Raw genomic sequence first — 14348 nt, 5'->3', positions numbered from 1 at the left:
GATTTGGGGCGATATGAACCTGAAACACACAAACCCCAGTTTTACGCTTATGTTCCCACATTACATACTTGCAGCATCAGATGGCCTCCAAGTCCTCCCTCATGAAAGAGAATTTCACACCCGTTATTCAGGCTGGGACACCCTCTATTATCCGGGGCTACAGAAGTGAAGGGCATCATCTGTGCAAAGTGGTGGAGCTTCATGCTGTTCCATATGGACGTATATTCTCTTTGCTTGCACTTTAAGCTGGCTGGACACCAGCCAGCTCTGGTCAGAAGTCACAAAGTTGTTTTAGCTCAGTACATGGTGCCTGTGTCTCGTATCTCCGTAGGGTTTATTAGTTTAGGCTCAACGCGGCGCTAGGACGGCCATCTGGCCCCCAGTGCGAAGCTAGCTCCAAACCCGCTAGTGCAAAGCACCGGCAGGACGAACAGCTATCCGTTTGCACAAGCCTGTGTGAACTAATCTTGGGTGAACACAACCGACTCACAGAAAAAGAAAACGCAGGCAAGTTTAGCACTAATGAAATTAAAGAAGTAATGACCCTTTACTCAGCTCAAGAGCATAAAATAGTACCATGGGACTAAGCAGCATCTCCTGTACCCTCTCTCAGAGTTTGTTTTGCACCTTTAAATGAAGGATTTCTGTTATTCCCAGTTTGGACATCTCCACAGCAAGGTAAAACCATCAGTATTTGTATCCGTCAGTTAGGCTATAGAAATGAGTACATTACGCCTACGTGTCCTTTTTAATCAAAGATAAAACCTGAACCTTCGTCTTCAGGAAGTGCTGGCTGTAACATTTAGTCACCTTATTTCTTCATCCTTTTATATCAACTAATCAAAGGGCAACTCACCAGTCCATTCCTTAGGAGCACGTCCCACCGCACCTGACACAGAACTGCAGGTAAAACACACACACACCCCCACACACCCCCACACACTTCTTAACCTTACACCGAAAAAAAAATGGCTCAAAAGTTAGGAGAGGTCTGGGCAGAAAAGTGTTCAGTGATTCCAAGGAGGCAAGCCTCATCCCAGCTTCAAATATAACGAAACTGAACAATAAGATCAAAACACATACTCTTAGTAGTTGATACCATAAATGAGATTTGAGTTTTATTCACCTACTACACAAGCAAACACCGTAAAATATACCAAAAAAAAAGCATTAGGTAAACATTTTTTTAAATGTACAAGTATGTGGTTATCTTTTATTTAACTGGCATACTAGTCACACTTACAATTTACTTATTTCTTGCCTGAGTGTTATTAGAGCCTCCAAAGCAGGGAAAATTATTCCACTTCCTATGAAAATTATAGAAAGATGCTCTTCCAGCATTTGACACAAAGATGTAAAAAGACAGAAATACTCTCAGGACAAATGGGCGCTTAAGTATTCAACTTTAATGAAATGGCTGAAATTCACCCTCCCTGCTTCAAACATCTTTACCGGGATATATTACTTGCAGGTATTTTATTGAAAAGAAAATACCCAGAAAACAGTAAGCACTCCAGCTTATAAGTGCTCCTGCACATGAGCTGTGTTGTTTTCAGTGAGACAGAACTTCTCACTGGAATAAAAATCTACAGGTTCACCGCTTTTAAGAGGACATTTAACTGACACTGGTCCATCAGGTAGTAAAGAATCCACTCTATAATAACACATTTTCTCCTTATAGAACAGAATGAAAGCATCCAATCTGAAACAATCCTAAATCTAGTTATCTTAACAGGTTATTTTTTACCGCCCCCCCCATCTACATTATATCCTGTTGGAATACACATTGCTGAACACCACACCCTCCGGGTTTGTTTATTCCAGAGCTCTATTAATTGAAAACAATGATTTGTTTTCTCTTTTGTAAAATGTAAAAAGCATAGAGTTTGTCTTTAAAATATAGTTGTCAACTATCAAGGGGTATATATATGCTAACATCCACCCTAGGGGTATTTCAGGGCTAAAGTCTGTTACAAATAAAATCTTTATTCATATGAACAGCTACCTGGGGGGCAGTACTGAATGTTACACATAATATATTTATATATACATATATATATATATGTATATATAGCGAAAATAACCTAGCAGTGCCATTAAAACAAACTGGAAGTTACATTGCATTTAGTCTCTCCATTTTGCAGATCTAAGTCTTGCACTACTAATTTCTTTGGGGTTTGAATTACTTTCTGTAGAGTCCCTAAAATATAAAATACTTCCATCTAGTGTGTTATATCCGCTGTTTTATCATTTTAAATTGAAAAGATTGTTAATAGTAACAAAGAGTAGAATTACAGAAAAAAAGAAAAGCAACTTGAGAACTTTATTTGAATTAAGAAAAAAGGCTAAAATAGTCCTTTTCTGTTACGTGCATTTGAGAATTACTGAATAGTCAGTATGCACTATGGAAAACAAGTTTAGACATGATCAGATATCTACATATATCGAAGAGTTTAAGCTGTCTGAAGCAAGCTGGGAGACAAAGCAGCCAAGGCAGCAGCTCTGCAGACTGCCCGCAGCCTGAGGAGGTCACACCTCTCTGCTGGACTTTCCTTATGTAAAGGAATGAAGATGATAATATTCCATCAACTGCTAACAAACCTCTGTAACACATTGTTGAAAAACTTGTCTAGAGAAAGCAGAAAGTCATTCTTTCCTTTTCCAGTACATTTCAAATGCTGGAATTCAGAAATTGCCACCAGAAGGATGAAACTCTTTGAACTAATCAACATCCAAACAGACACTTTCTTTCCAATTAAGGAGAAATCATGTGAGTCTCAGCACAGTGATCAAGAAAGTTCTTTAAACTGCTCAGTTCTGTCGCTGCTGCACGTCACTGTATTAGACCACTTCAAGTTTAATAGCCAGGTACGTGAGCTTTGAAAACTCTCCCTCTGGTCTTCCAAGTTGAAGGGACTCTCTGCATGTCTGATGTTCCCCACTGACCAGGGCTTCTGTCCTCCTTAATGGAGATGAATGAAGATGTGAGCTGGTTTAATGGCATACTGCACAACAAAGCCACAAAGACAGAAAAACAACATTTTTCTGGAGAAACACAGAACAGCCTTTGCGTTGGGAAAATTATATAAATCTATGCACCGTTCCAGATAAAATACCAACTCTCTGATACCTTCCAGAATAGCTATATGTGTTCCACTTTAATCATAGAATGGTTTGGGTTGGAAGAGACCTTAAAGATCATCCAGATCCAACCCCCCTGCCATGGGAAGCGACACCTCCCACTGGATCAGGCTGCTCAAGGCCCCATCCAACCTGGCCTTGAACACTTGACATCACCATCCTTTCACAACTCTGGGTAAATCTCATTTTTGCATGGGAACATCATTTCATTGCACAGCAAGACATCGGCTGCCTGGTTCACAGAAGTACCATTAGGTGCACTGCTCGTTATTAATTCAGCTTTAAGTCTTGCTCAAGGGAATACAGGTCTGTTCTCCAATATATGTATTTGGAAGATCATCACAAACTCTCTGGTCACTGCAGAGCATCTGAATTGAACACCTATGATTCTGCACTCCAAATTCTGCTTCAAAAGCACTTTCTAGGAGTGCTCCTTTGCTCACCGAGCATCACCTGAAAACTAATAAACCTGCTTCCTTCCCATAATCAGCTGGAATGTATAGAAGTACAGACCTTTTTAAAATGTACTTGGACAGAGGGACAGCAATATTAGACTTCTTAGCATCAGTATTCAACTTGAAACAAAGAGTGGTTAGAACATAAAAATTTAGTAATGCAGCTCCGCTACCAAAACTGTTTGCACTTGAAATATTTGTGACCTTCCTGTATTATTAAATGCACAAATAGAAACAAGGTATTTACGAAATGTCACATTAACGAAAATCACTTGTAAAAGAAAATTTTTATTCTACAAATAAAGTCAATATTATAAATAATGCAAAATTTGGTATTTCCTATGACCTCACAAGAAGGCTGAAATATTTCAATGTATAATTCAAAACACACAGTCCTGCCAGTTTGCAATGAGAATTTTGTCTTAAACTACCACCTGAGAAGCAGATCTTTAGTGGCTATTAGCAAACTAGAAATAAAAGAACCACAATTAAATTTAAACCCTGTTGTTTTCTAATAGGAGAGTTTAGTCAGTCTCATTAGGTTACAGTCTAATACATTTATACTTTCAATTTAAGAAAATACTTGAAACATTTAGTCACAAAACATTAACAATATAGAAGTAAAGTAGAAGGTACCTCTAATCAGTTTTCCTCTTACCGGTCACCTCAGCCCTTGTTCCTAAAATTTTATCCTGCCTGATAGGATAAGGTACACTCTCCTTTTTTTCAATATCGTATCTTTGTGAACTTTGACTATTGGATTCCGTTTGATCAAACCCCAACGGCAAAGGAAAAGCTTTCCTCTTTAAGATGCTCTATTAGTTAGATCAGATTTATTTGCTGTCAGTAAAGGTTATATTTGCACATAAGTCTATGACAGATTGCAAGTTTATTAACTTCAAGTGAGTTTTCAAGCTGCTGGGTTGAGGTTTTTTGGTTGGGTTTTTCAGGGGGTGGGTGGGGTGGGTTTTTTTGTTGTCATTCCCTCCCCCTTCCCCCAAGATGTGGGTTACTTGACAAATTGGAGTTAAGTTATCTTAGGTCAATGTAACTGTAAGTTAAACTAATGAAGTGTATGTCTATGAGTGATGTCTGATTAGTTTAATACAGTTAGTGCTGGACAGCTTGGGCTGCTGACCTTGAAGGAACACAGATAACATTGTGATGCGTTGGAGGATGTGGTTGTGATACAAGACAAATTTACATAACAGTTTGTCATATACACTTCTCCAAAACAAAATTGTTGCAAAAGGAAAGCAACAGGAAACCAACGCTAAATGCCTTGCACGAGACAAACCAGGGAAAATTAATTATAACATTTGGCTCGGGATGGCAGCTTATTTTAAATGCAAGCCAGAGGCAGGCACTGAAAAGGTGTATATTTATATAGCATGCATTCCAAAATGGAGTAGACATTATGTTGGGTAACACTGTTCAAATGCAGCCTTCTAGAGAACAAGATCTGCTCTTGAAACATCATAATCCTTCCCCAGTCAACTATGTCTACTTGCCCCCGGTAACACAGTTCAGAACTCGGTCTGGTATTTAACTAGTTAGCACATCATTTGGCCTGCTCAGAGTCCTGCTGGACCGTGCTGAAATGCAGCTGCTTGTGCTAAAACATCCCTGGGCATAAATGGTCTCTCTCCACGAAGGTGGAAAGTCAACCAAGCGCTCATTTCCTACCCACGCCGTGATGCTCTGCTGCATGCCCTGACCTGAGCACGCACCACCATGCGATATGTCACTGCTCGATATAATCGTCTTACCGCATCTCAACTGATCAGGTAGGCCAAGTAAAGTTGCTGCCTTTAAAGACAGCTTGGTTCTGGAGTGACTGATTCTCACTACCTGATAGTTATCTGCTGACCTAAATCATCTGCTCTTATCAGGCCAGGTTCTAGCTGATAGGAAGTTGCCACTTACATAAATGCATAATTGATATCCACAGTCACTGGTACATTACAGAACCGGGCCGTCATTAAGATAAAACGGCTCCCTTAATCCTTCAGGTCAGCCTGAGTAGGACGCTCTGATAAATCAGACTTGCTAATAGATCTATCAGAGGGCAAGTGAGGAAGCTTGCAGCATTCGTATCTTTCAACCCAATCTGAAAAGCAGAGTTTAAAATTTTCAGTATTTCTAAATTAACTTGATAGTTTAAAATAAGATGTACATATACATGTAAACACAAACAGGTATCTATATACTTGCACTCCTAGAGACTTTTGCAATGCAAGACGAAGTAGTCTAAGCAACTGTAAGCCATGTGGTAATTTCCCATATTTACACCCAAAGTAGCCATTGCAAGAAGAAAAACTCGTACTGTCCACTGCAAGTCTCCTTTTGCTTGCACGCACATGCTTGCATGCACACAACTGAAGAGTCAGCTCAAGAGACCCGACTGAAGGCCCCTCTGCAATCTGAGCTTTGGAATTATTCAGTTCCTGGGTTACCTGTAGTTAGTACTTGTAGGCACTGTTTGCATGAAATAAAGAGCAGCAGTCCGTGCTTTCCAATGCCACTTCTTAGCAGGGAGTGTACAGAGGACACAGTCATCTTGTAGCTCTTCCTGGAGAAGATCCATCAGCTGTTTGTGAGAACCACCATAAAAGGCTTCAATGAGAAGAACACTCATCTTTCAAGGGCTTCGGAGCAGTCTGGATTCTGAAAAAGGCAGCAGAGAAATATTTTACTTTATAAATACAACTTCCTCTATTTTGTTTTTAAGAAGGATATCGGAAAAAAAAAGCAGAAATGTATTGCAAGGCTTTACAGTGTCTTAATTTTTTCCCGTGAAATTAATCCTTCATATTGTATTAATGAGTTTATTTCAGAAAAGGCTACTTAACAATTATGATGACAAAATTATCACACCTATTAGTTTCAACCATTAAAAGACACTGTTTGTAATTTTTTAAATGAATCAAAATGTGCAGGACTTAAAAAAATATTGCATTTTGAATGTATTGCTTTGGTTTCAATCAGATATTTTGTATTTAATCAGATATTTAAAAGCAGCTCTACTTTACATACTTTTAAATATATCATTCTTCCATAGGGAAGGAAGTAGTTCATTCTTTTATTTTCACTTATTACATAGGTTTCCCCCTTTTCCTGGCGGTAGATAAAGCTAAAGGACAATTCAAGCACACCTCAGCCCCAACAGCCGCTAATAACAGTAATTTGGGTAAGTGACTTCAAGCCAGAGAGCAGCCTGGTGAGATGCAGTCTGAGCATCCCCCCGGGACCCTCTCCTGTATCACTGGGAGCTGAGATCATCATGGGATTGACATGCTCGGACCCTACAGGAGATAAAAGCCACGTTGTTTCCCCGAGTATTCCGAAATGGCTGGAAGAGAACAGCATTGCAGGCTTAAAGAAGCTCTGGGGTGAGAGGCCACAGAGCTGCTCACACACAGGATACAAAACATGCTGCCCGGAGCGAAGGGAAGGATGAAAACCCCACGACTATTGCTCATCCCTTTCGTGAGTCACGGGCTTGGAGTACTGAAAAGCTGCTTTTCAAATACTTCGAGCAAAATCAACACAGAGAAAGAGTTGATAACAAAACCCTGAAAGGTATTCACCATCCGTGACTGCCTTTCTGATGGTTTCCTTCTCAACATACCCTGACAAGGGAGGACTCGCCATTAAACTCATTTGCTGGGGTTTCATGTTTGATGCTGTGCACTGCCAAGACCATATATCCATTTCCTGACCTGTAACTTCTAGCGGTTTCAGACTGTAATCTTGATCTTCTCAAAGCCTCTGGTGACAAGAGGCGAGTTCTCAACAGAGAACTACCTGATCTCCAGAAAATCTCAGTCATCGTCTCAACTTTGGAATTTAGTTCAGGTTAAAAAAATACATACTCTGTGGTGGGGGAAAAAAAAACACCAAAAAACCTTATAAGTGTATTGTAGTTATCAAAGGATCAGCTAGCCAGCAACAAAAATGCAAACACTGAATAAATTTAACTTGAAGACAAAATATAAGAAACCTCTCGATAGCTTTGACTCATTAACCCACCACGGTGCCAAGCTGAAATGGTGATGTAGATCTCCTGGGTCATTACAGAGCAATTAGCAAGAGAAAAAGTATTCCATGCTCTGACTTTCTTGCCATAATCCAGCTTGGATTCAGGTTATAATTTGCTCTATTATTCACTCCCCCATACTGTTTCAAATAAATTTGTTTTGTTGTTTTTTTTTTTTTTTAACAAATATGTTCCTTTCAAAAGAAAACTGATAGCCTTCTGGAAGCAGACTTCACTCCATTTTGGAGCTTGGTTCTTTTCAGGTAGCAAGGCAGATTCTGATCTCTTTTCCACTGACCTAATTTCAAAAATCACACATTTGAGATCACTGACGTTTTCTGCATTTACAATGATGTAACCGAGATCATACTCCGTACTCCAAAGCCCTTTTGGAGCCTGCAGGGTAATAACTGCTATAAAAACACAAGCTGTGTTTTTGAACATGCACTATTCACCTAAAGAACAATTTGTAATTAATCATGCCATGCTTGTCATCGAGATTTTAACTCAAAGGACTAGAAGGAAGTGTTTTGCAAATTCAGCCCCCAAAAAACAGGGTTTGTGAAAAGTTGGTAAATGCCACTGAGTCAGTCAGACAGGAGGAACGAGTCGCAGTTCATTTACAAATCATTAGTGGTATCAGCAATAAAATAATCGGTTCATGAAATATCTGATCAGATAGCACTTCATCACCCTAGTTCTGAAACCGGTTTTATCACTAGGTATAGCTGAATCTGCAATGTGCTCTGGTCTTATTTTGCAGGTTTTCACTGTGTGTCCCACATGGGGACAGAGAATGACTGTACGTGCTGACGGTAAGAGACTTTTTCAGTTCTCAGGTTTCCTTCTTGCTTAAAGATCCTGACATTTAGGTTATTCTGCCTTTATCCTACCTTTAGATCTATTAAGAATCATAGAATGGTTTGGGTTGGGAGGGACCATCCAGTCCCACCCCGTGCAGGGACACCTCCCACTGGATCAGGGGTTCCAAGCCCCATCCAACCTGGCCTGGAACCCCTCCAGGGATGGGGCAGCTACCACTGCTCTGGGCACCCTGGGCCAGGGTCTCCCCACTCTCACAGCAAAACATTTCTTCTTAATATTTAAGCCAAACTTCCCCTCTTTCAGCTTGAAACCATTCCTCCTTGTCCTATCTCTCTGATAACGAGCCCCTCCCCTGATTCCCTGCAGGCCCCCTTTAAGAAAAAGGCATTATGCAAATATCACACAAGTATTGTCATACAATAAACTCCCTTTGGCTATTGACATCGGGAAACTGGGTTGAAAATGAGTGAATGCATCGTGGAGTGGGTATTAAGTGGCTCTTCCTATGTAATTCTACATAATAACACCCACAGACCCCACGGCAGCAGCACGCGTGGGTGAAAACCAGCAATGACACATTTTTAAGAGATGATCTGAAGATCAAAGGCTTTCTTACAAAATTCTTGCTCCCTCAAAACTTAGATACTGCTCACTAAAACCCTCACTCCATTCTGTAGGATTCCAGTGGCATATCATCTTTATACATTACCAGTAATATTCATCAAATTCAATTTAGAAAGAATGTTATATAAAGAGCAGTATATGGCATGTTGTGTCCTTGCTTTGTTTTTTTACAAGACGCTACTTAAATATGGAACTACTAAAGAATAATGGCAGCACAATATATGTCACGCCGACTTCAGGGATTGACTAAGCTGAAGCAATGAAAAAGTCAATAAATCTTCTGTTTTAAAAAGATACACTGATAATGCAAAGGAAATTGTATTATGTATAACTAATAATTTTTTGTATTTAAAGAGGCACAGAGGAGGTAGGACACAGTCATTTACCTCATATTTCACCCACATGACTTCCAGTTTTGTTCGCATACAAAAATAACATCTATTATTTTTGCTTTATTTCCCTTGACCTAGCCAAGTTAAGGTAAATATGTACCATACACTCCTCGGAGGTCTCGAAAAGACACAGCTGATAAATGGCCTGAGAACATGCACTGTATCTGATGGAATGCAATCCTCAATTAAATATAAATCACTCCAGGTATTCTTTTCCCCATTTCAAAGAAAACAACAAATATTAGAAAAACAGAACTGCTTCCCCTTTCTCATTACAGTGCTTCCTCTCTGGAGCCAGCAATCCTGGGTGTTCCTCTAACAGCTCGGCCCCATCCGCAGGGCTGCAGCACCCTTTGCTTTGGTAATTTGTTACTCTGCCTACACCAAACGTAGCAGCACATTCTCTGGAATATATACTAATAAGAAACTATCTGAAATAAGAAAATCCTCCCAAGTGGTAACAGTGTCAAAAATGCCATGACTAATACAGAGGTATATTAGAGAACTGAGATTTTAGGTAGGTAATTAGGTTCTGTCTCAAAGCCAGCATCTCACAGTGACATTCATCCAGGACTTTCGTCCAGCTGTAGCGCACGGTGAGCACATTGCAGAAAAATAACAAGTGATGGAGTCTCTAAATCAGCCACTGCTGTTTGACCTGATAATTTTCCTTCAAAAGACATTCAGAGTCCTATACAGAGTATTAAAGAAATATTTCCTTTAATGGCATGGAAGAATTAACTATTCAGCGAGCCACAGAAACCATCGCTTCTTTTTAAACTCTAGGTGGACACCAATTCAAGTATTTTCGTTAACTAACCAAGGTAGACAAAACTCATCATTTTCCATGATTTATTAAAGAACGCATGTTCAATCTGTCTTATAAACAGAAGTGTGGTTTCACAAACATCAGCACAGCTCGCATCAGAAAGCCATAATTAGCTCCGTTCATTGACGTATTCAGACAACATAAATTACAGATCATGTTTAAATCTCAGTCCAACAAAATAGCTGAGCAACAATCCAAACCCAAAGGAATAATTGTTAATATATTCCATAGGTAGAGAGCTGCTATTAGTTACAGGAAATAAGGTATATGGTTTCAGTAATGATTCTTTTAACGGTCACAGTCCCACACACACGAGAAATTTATTCCACCACCATATCCAGAGCAGACGTGGTGCAGTATCTTATAACTCAACGGGCTACAGAACCAGGTATGCACTGTGGACATAAACATAACCTTTGGTGATTTCAGATAAACACACGGCACTACCTAACACGGGCAAAAATGTTTCAATATTCCACATTCTGATAAAATGGGGTTTTCCTATGCACTGCTCCAGGGTCTTTACCTCCCCTCCTGTTACTTCTCCCTCCCAGCCCCACAACACGCAGCAAATCCAACGTGTGGATGTGGTGCGCACACACACACACACACAGAGACCTAGACTGAAAGAGCCTGCATTACCCTCCCACTCACGACGGTGACTCACCGAAACCCCAGAGCTCTACCTGAAACATAATCATATTTTAATGTTTGACCAAAATTTAACTCCTATTTAGATCATCCAAAAGTACCGGCTCTAAGGTTTGTCATTACTAAACTCTATCAGTTCACAAAACGAGAATGCCACTTAATTTATCTTTTAAATAAATCAAGCGGAAAAAGCAAGATCTTCTCTGCTTCTTTTGAGAATGTGGTAAACTGAAGTGGTTCACCTTTATTTGGATGACTGCATCAGCACTAATATTAATTTACTGGTGATACCCGTAACTGACACTTTGCCCCATCCACACAACCTGAGAGCTGCAAACACCTACAGAATCCCAAACCCCAGTATTACCTGCAGGCATTAAGGATGCTCAACACTGTCTACATCAAAACCGGTATGGATCGCACTGCTTGCTTTTGTTTCACTAAATACTAAAATAAAACATTTAATTTTACTGTGCTTATTATCTACATATACATCTGCAAAGATTGTCTTCATTACATTGACAATCAATTCCCAGCTAGAAATAAAAATAGAGTGAACGGGAGAAAATGGAAGAAGTCTCAGTGGTCTCAGGTAAGGAATCCGCCACCTGGGAACTCTGCCTCTAAATCCGTTTTAGTGCAAGACTTAATTATGCTACTTATTTGAAGTACTTGCTTAAAGGATTGAGAAGTTTTAAGCTGGAAGAGGGGAGATTTCGAATAGATCTTAGGAAGAAATGCCTTCCTGTGAGAGTGGTGTGGCACTGGCCCAGGTTATTCAGAGAAGTCGTGGCTGCCCCATCCCTGGAGGTGTTCAAGGCCAGGATGAAAGAGGCTTTGAGCAACCTGATCCAGTGGGAGGTGTCCCTGCCCATCACAGGAGGGTGGAATTAGATGATCTCTAAGGTCCTGTCCAACCCAAACCATCTACGATTTTTCCTTGGCTATTTTAAGATTACTGTACATACACACATACACATATTAAAAATTATCAGCTGTTTGCCATACACTTTAAAATATGCAATTCTTTCTTTTTCCTCATTCTCAGAATTATGTTCCTCAAAACGCTCGCCCATCACAACGCGGGACAGGTGTGCACCCCATATAGGTGAGAAGCACAGCAGCACCTCAGATGATGCAATCAGAACTATGAACAATAGAATTTTAAAAGAATTGTTTTGATCTTAACTAAAAAGCAAACTGTGAGGATCGCTAGGTTCAGTTCTCACACCTGTGCTTTCAACCCCGAACTGCAGCAGCAGGAACTGAAAGTCACAGTTTAAGGATGTCTCATGGCTGATACTCCAGAGACAGCCTGACACAGGAGGCTGTAATAGTTCCTTTTGGAGTTTACATATTTAGAAAGTAACATGCTGTAAAACCTGCATGTTATCCTATCTATACGAAGTAAACAATATTGTTATAAATCCCTATGAGAAAGTTGTTAGTGCATATTCAGAGCATGTCCTTTAAAACTCCATATTTAAACTGTTTTATTATTTTATCTATGCAAAGGCACTAACAGCCTTCATTTATGAAATAAATTAAATTTGGGGGTGGTCCGCTACAGAAAAGCAAAAAAATTTAATTTTTAGAATTTTCTCTTCACTTTCTTTCGGGACAGTCTGAGACTGTCATAAAGACTTTGCATCTATACTTCTAGCTACCCTTATCCAACATCTTTGAAGATCTTAATCTATAGTCAATAAAGCAAACTAAATAGTCATTAAACTATTTTTGTGAGTCTCGATTCAAGTAAAGATTTTATTTTTCATATTTAATTAGGAGAAAGTTTTCTTAAGTTTCTAAGCCAAAAGAGAAGGGGAAAAGACAAAGAAGAGGGGTGAGGGAGAAATAGGGGCCATGCTCTGACAGAGAAACGATGACAGCCATGACTACCCCACCCATTGGCAGCAAAGTGAGCAAACAAGAGTTCATTCCTCCGCTTATTATTTTGGGTAGCTTTTCAGCCAGTAACAGATTTTTCAAAAAAAGGACCCAGTGCAGATCTAATACGAGAGCACAACTGGAAAACGCAAAAATTAGCAATTGTATTTGATAAAAAATTAGTTATTCTGATTTAATTATAAGGTCCCATTTGCCATGTAATTCAAAAGGAATAATGATAACTTTTAACAGAGATATTGTTTCATGGTAAGTTGGCTTTATCCAACTTATTTAGTCTATGTTTACAGGTCTTGAAGACTCAAGACAGATTTCAAAACTCATCTGTTTCAGTACGGTACCTATTGCTATAAATTTGATAATATTGATGATCTTGAAGGCTTACATTAGGCTTAAAGAGATGAACGATACTTGATTTAGAATATCTCCGAGTGGATAGCGAACTAATAGGTGTGGTAATGGGAGATGTAGAGCTATTTTTAAACTTGACAGAAGACATATTAGTTGCTAGTTCCCTATTACAGAAAAAGCACCAGTCTGGTAATAATGGTCTGGCATTTTGAAATTCCTGCAATTTATTAGTAATATGATGAGAAATGTGTTCTACACATTCTGGGTTTCAGACAAGCTTCTGTATGGAAAGATAGGAATTACAACCTACCTTCACAGTCAGTTTAAGAACATATATACACACTTGGAAAAATAACTTACATGTTTTTTAACTAATTGTATTCGAAAGGCTTAGTCTATAGTTCACATAAGTTAATCGATTAAAAGACAAAAACCCACTTGTTAGAAGCCATCATTAATTGCTCTTTAACATGATCACAGAATCACAGAATGGTTTGGGTTGGAAGGAACCTTAAAGCTCATGCAGTTCCAGCCCCCGTGCCATGGGCAGGGACACCTCCCCCTGGATCAGGGGCTCCAAGTCCCATCCATCCTGGCCTTGAACACCTCCAGGGATGGGGCAGCCACCACTTCCCTGGGCAACCCAGGCCAGGGCCTCACCACCTTCATTGTAAAGAATTTCTTCCTCATGTCCAATCTAAATCTTCCCCCTTCCAATTTAAAGCCATTCCCCCTCATCCTATCACTCCAAGCTCTTGCAAGAAGCCCCTCCCCAGCTTTCTTGTAGCCCCCGCCCAGTACTGGAAGGCTGCTATAAGGTCTCCCCAAAAACCTTCTCTCTTCTAGACTGAACAACTCCAACACTCTCAGCCTGTCCTCACAGCAGTGGTGCTCCAGCCCTCAGATCATCTTCGTGGTCTCCTCTGGACCCGTTCCAACAGTTCCATACCCTTCTTATGCTGGGGATTCCAGAACTGGGCACAGGAGACCAGATGGGGTCTCATGAGAGCAGAACAGAGGGAGAGGAATTACCCCACCTCAGAAAGTTGGTTTGTTTTCTACAGTAAATTTAAAGTAGTAAAGCCTTAAATGATAAATAGCGAATCATTCTTGTAGCATGGAAGTTTGGGATTTAG

General features: G+C 39.9%; 1 protein-coding gene across 19 annotated transcripts in view; it reads right to left on the bottom strand.

Annotated features, from left to right (window-relative positions):
• The window catches only part of GTDC1 (glycosyltransferase like domain containing 1), a 196541-nt gene that overhangs the window by 126872 nt on the left and 55321 nt on the right, over positions 1–14348 (bottom strand). For 16 of the 19 annotated variants that reach the window (XR_008450325.1, XR_008450328.1, XR_008450330.1 and 13 more), the window contains one exon: positions 6053–6263. Coding sequence is in view for 16 of the 19 variants with exons in the window: in XM_054069476.1 (XP_053925451.1) it covers positions 6053–6234 (182 nt within the window). In the remaining 3 variants the exon portion in view is untranslated. The remainder of the gene's footprint in view (positions 1–6052; positions 6264–14348) is intronic. The other 3 variants (XM_054069462.1, XM_054069465.1, XM_054069468.1) reach the window with 1 other exon arrangement.

The sequence above is a fragment of the Cuculus canorus genome, chromosome 6, assembly GCF_017976375.1.
Source record: "Cuculus canorus isolate bCucCan1 chromosome 6, bCucCan1.pri, whole genome shotgun sequence".
Lineage (NCBI taxonomy): Eukaryota > Metazoa > Chordata > Aves > Cuculiformes > Cuculidae > Cuculus > Cuculus canorus.
The sequence above is the reverse complement of the archived record's forward strand: the minus strand, read 5'-3'. Positions and strand labels throughout refer to the sequence as shown.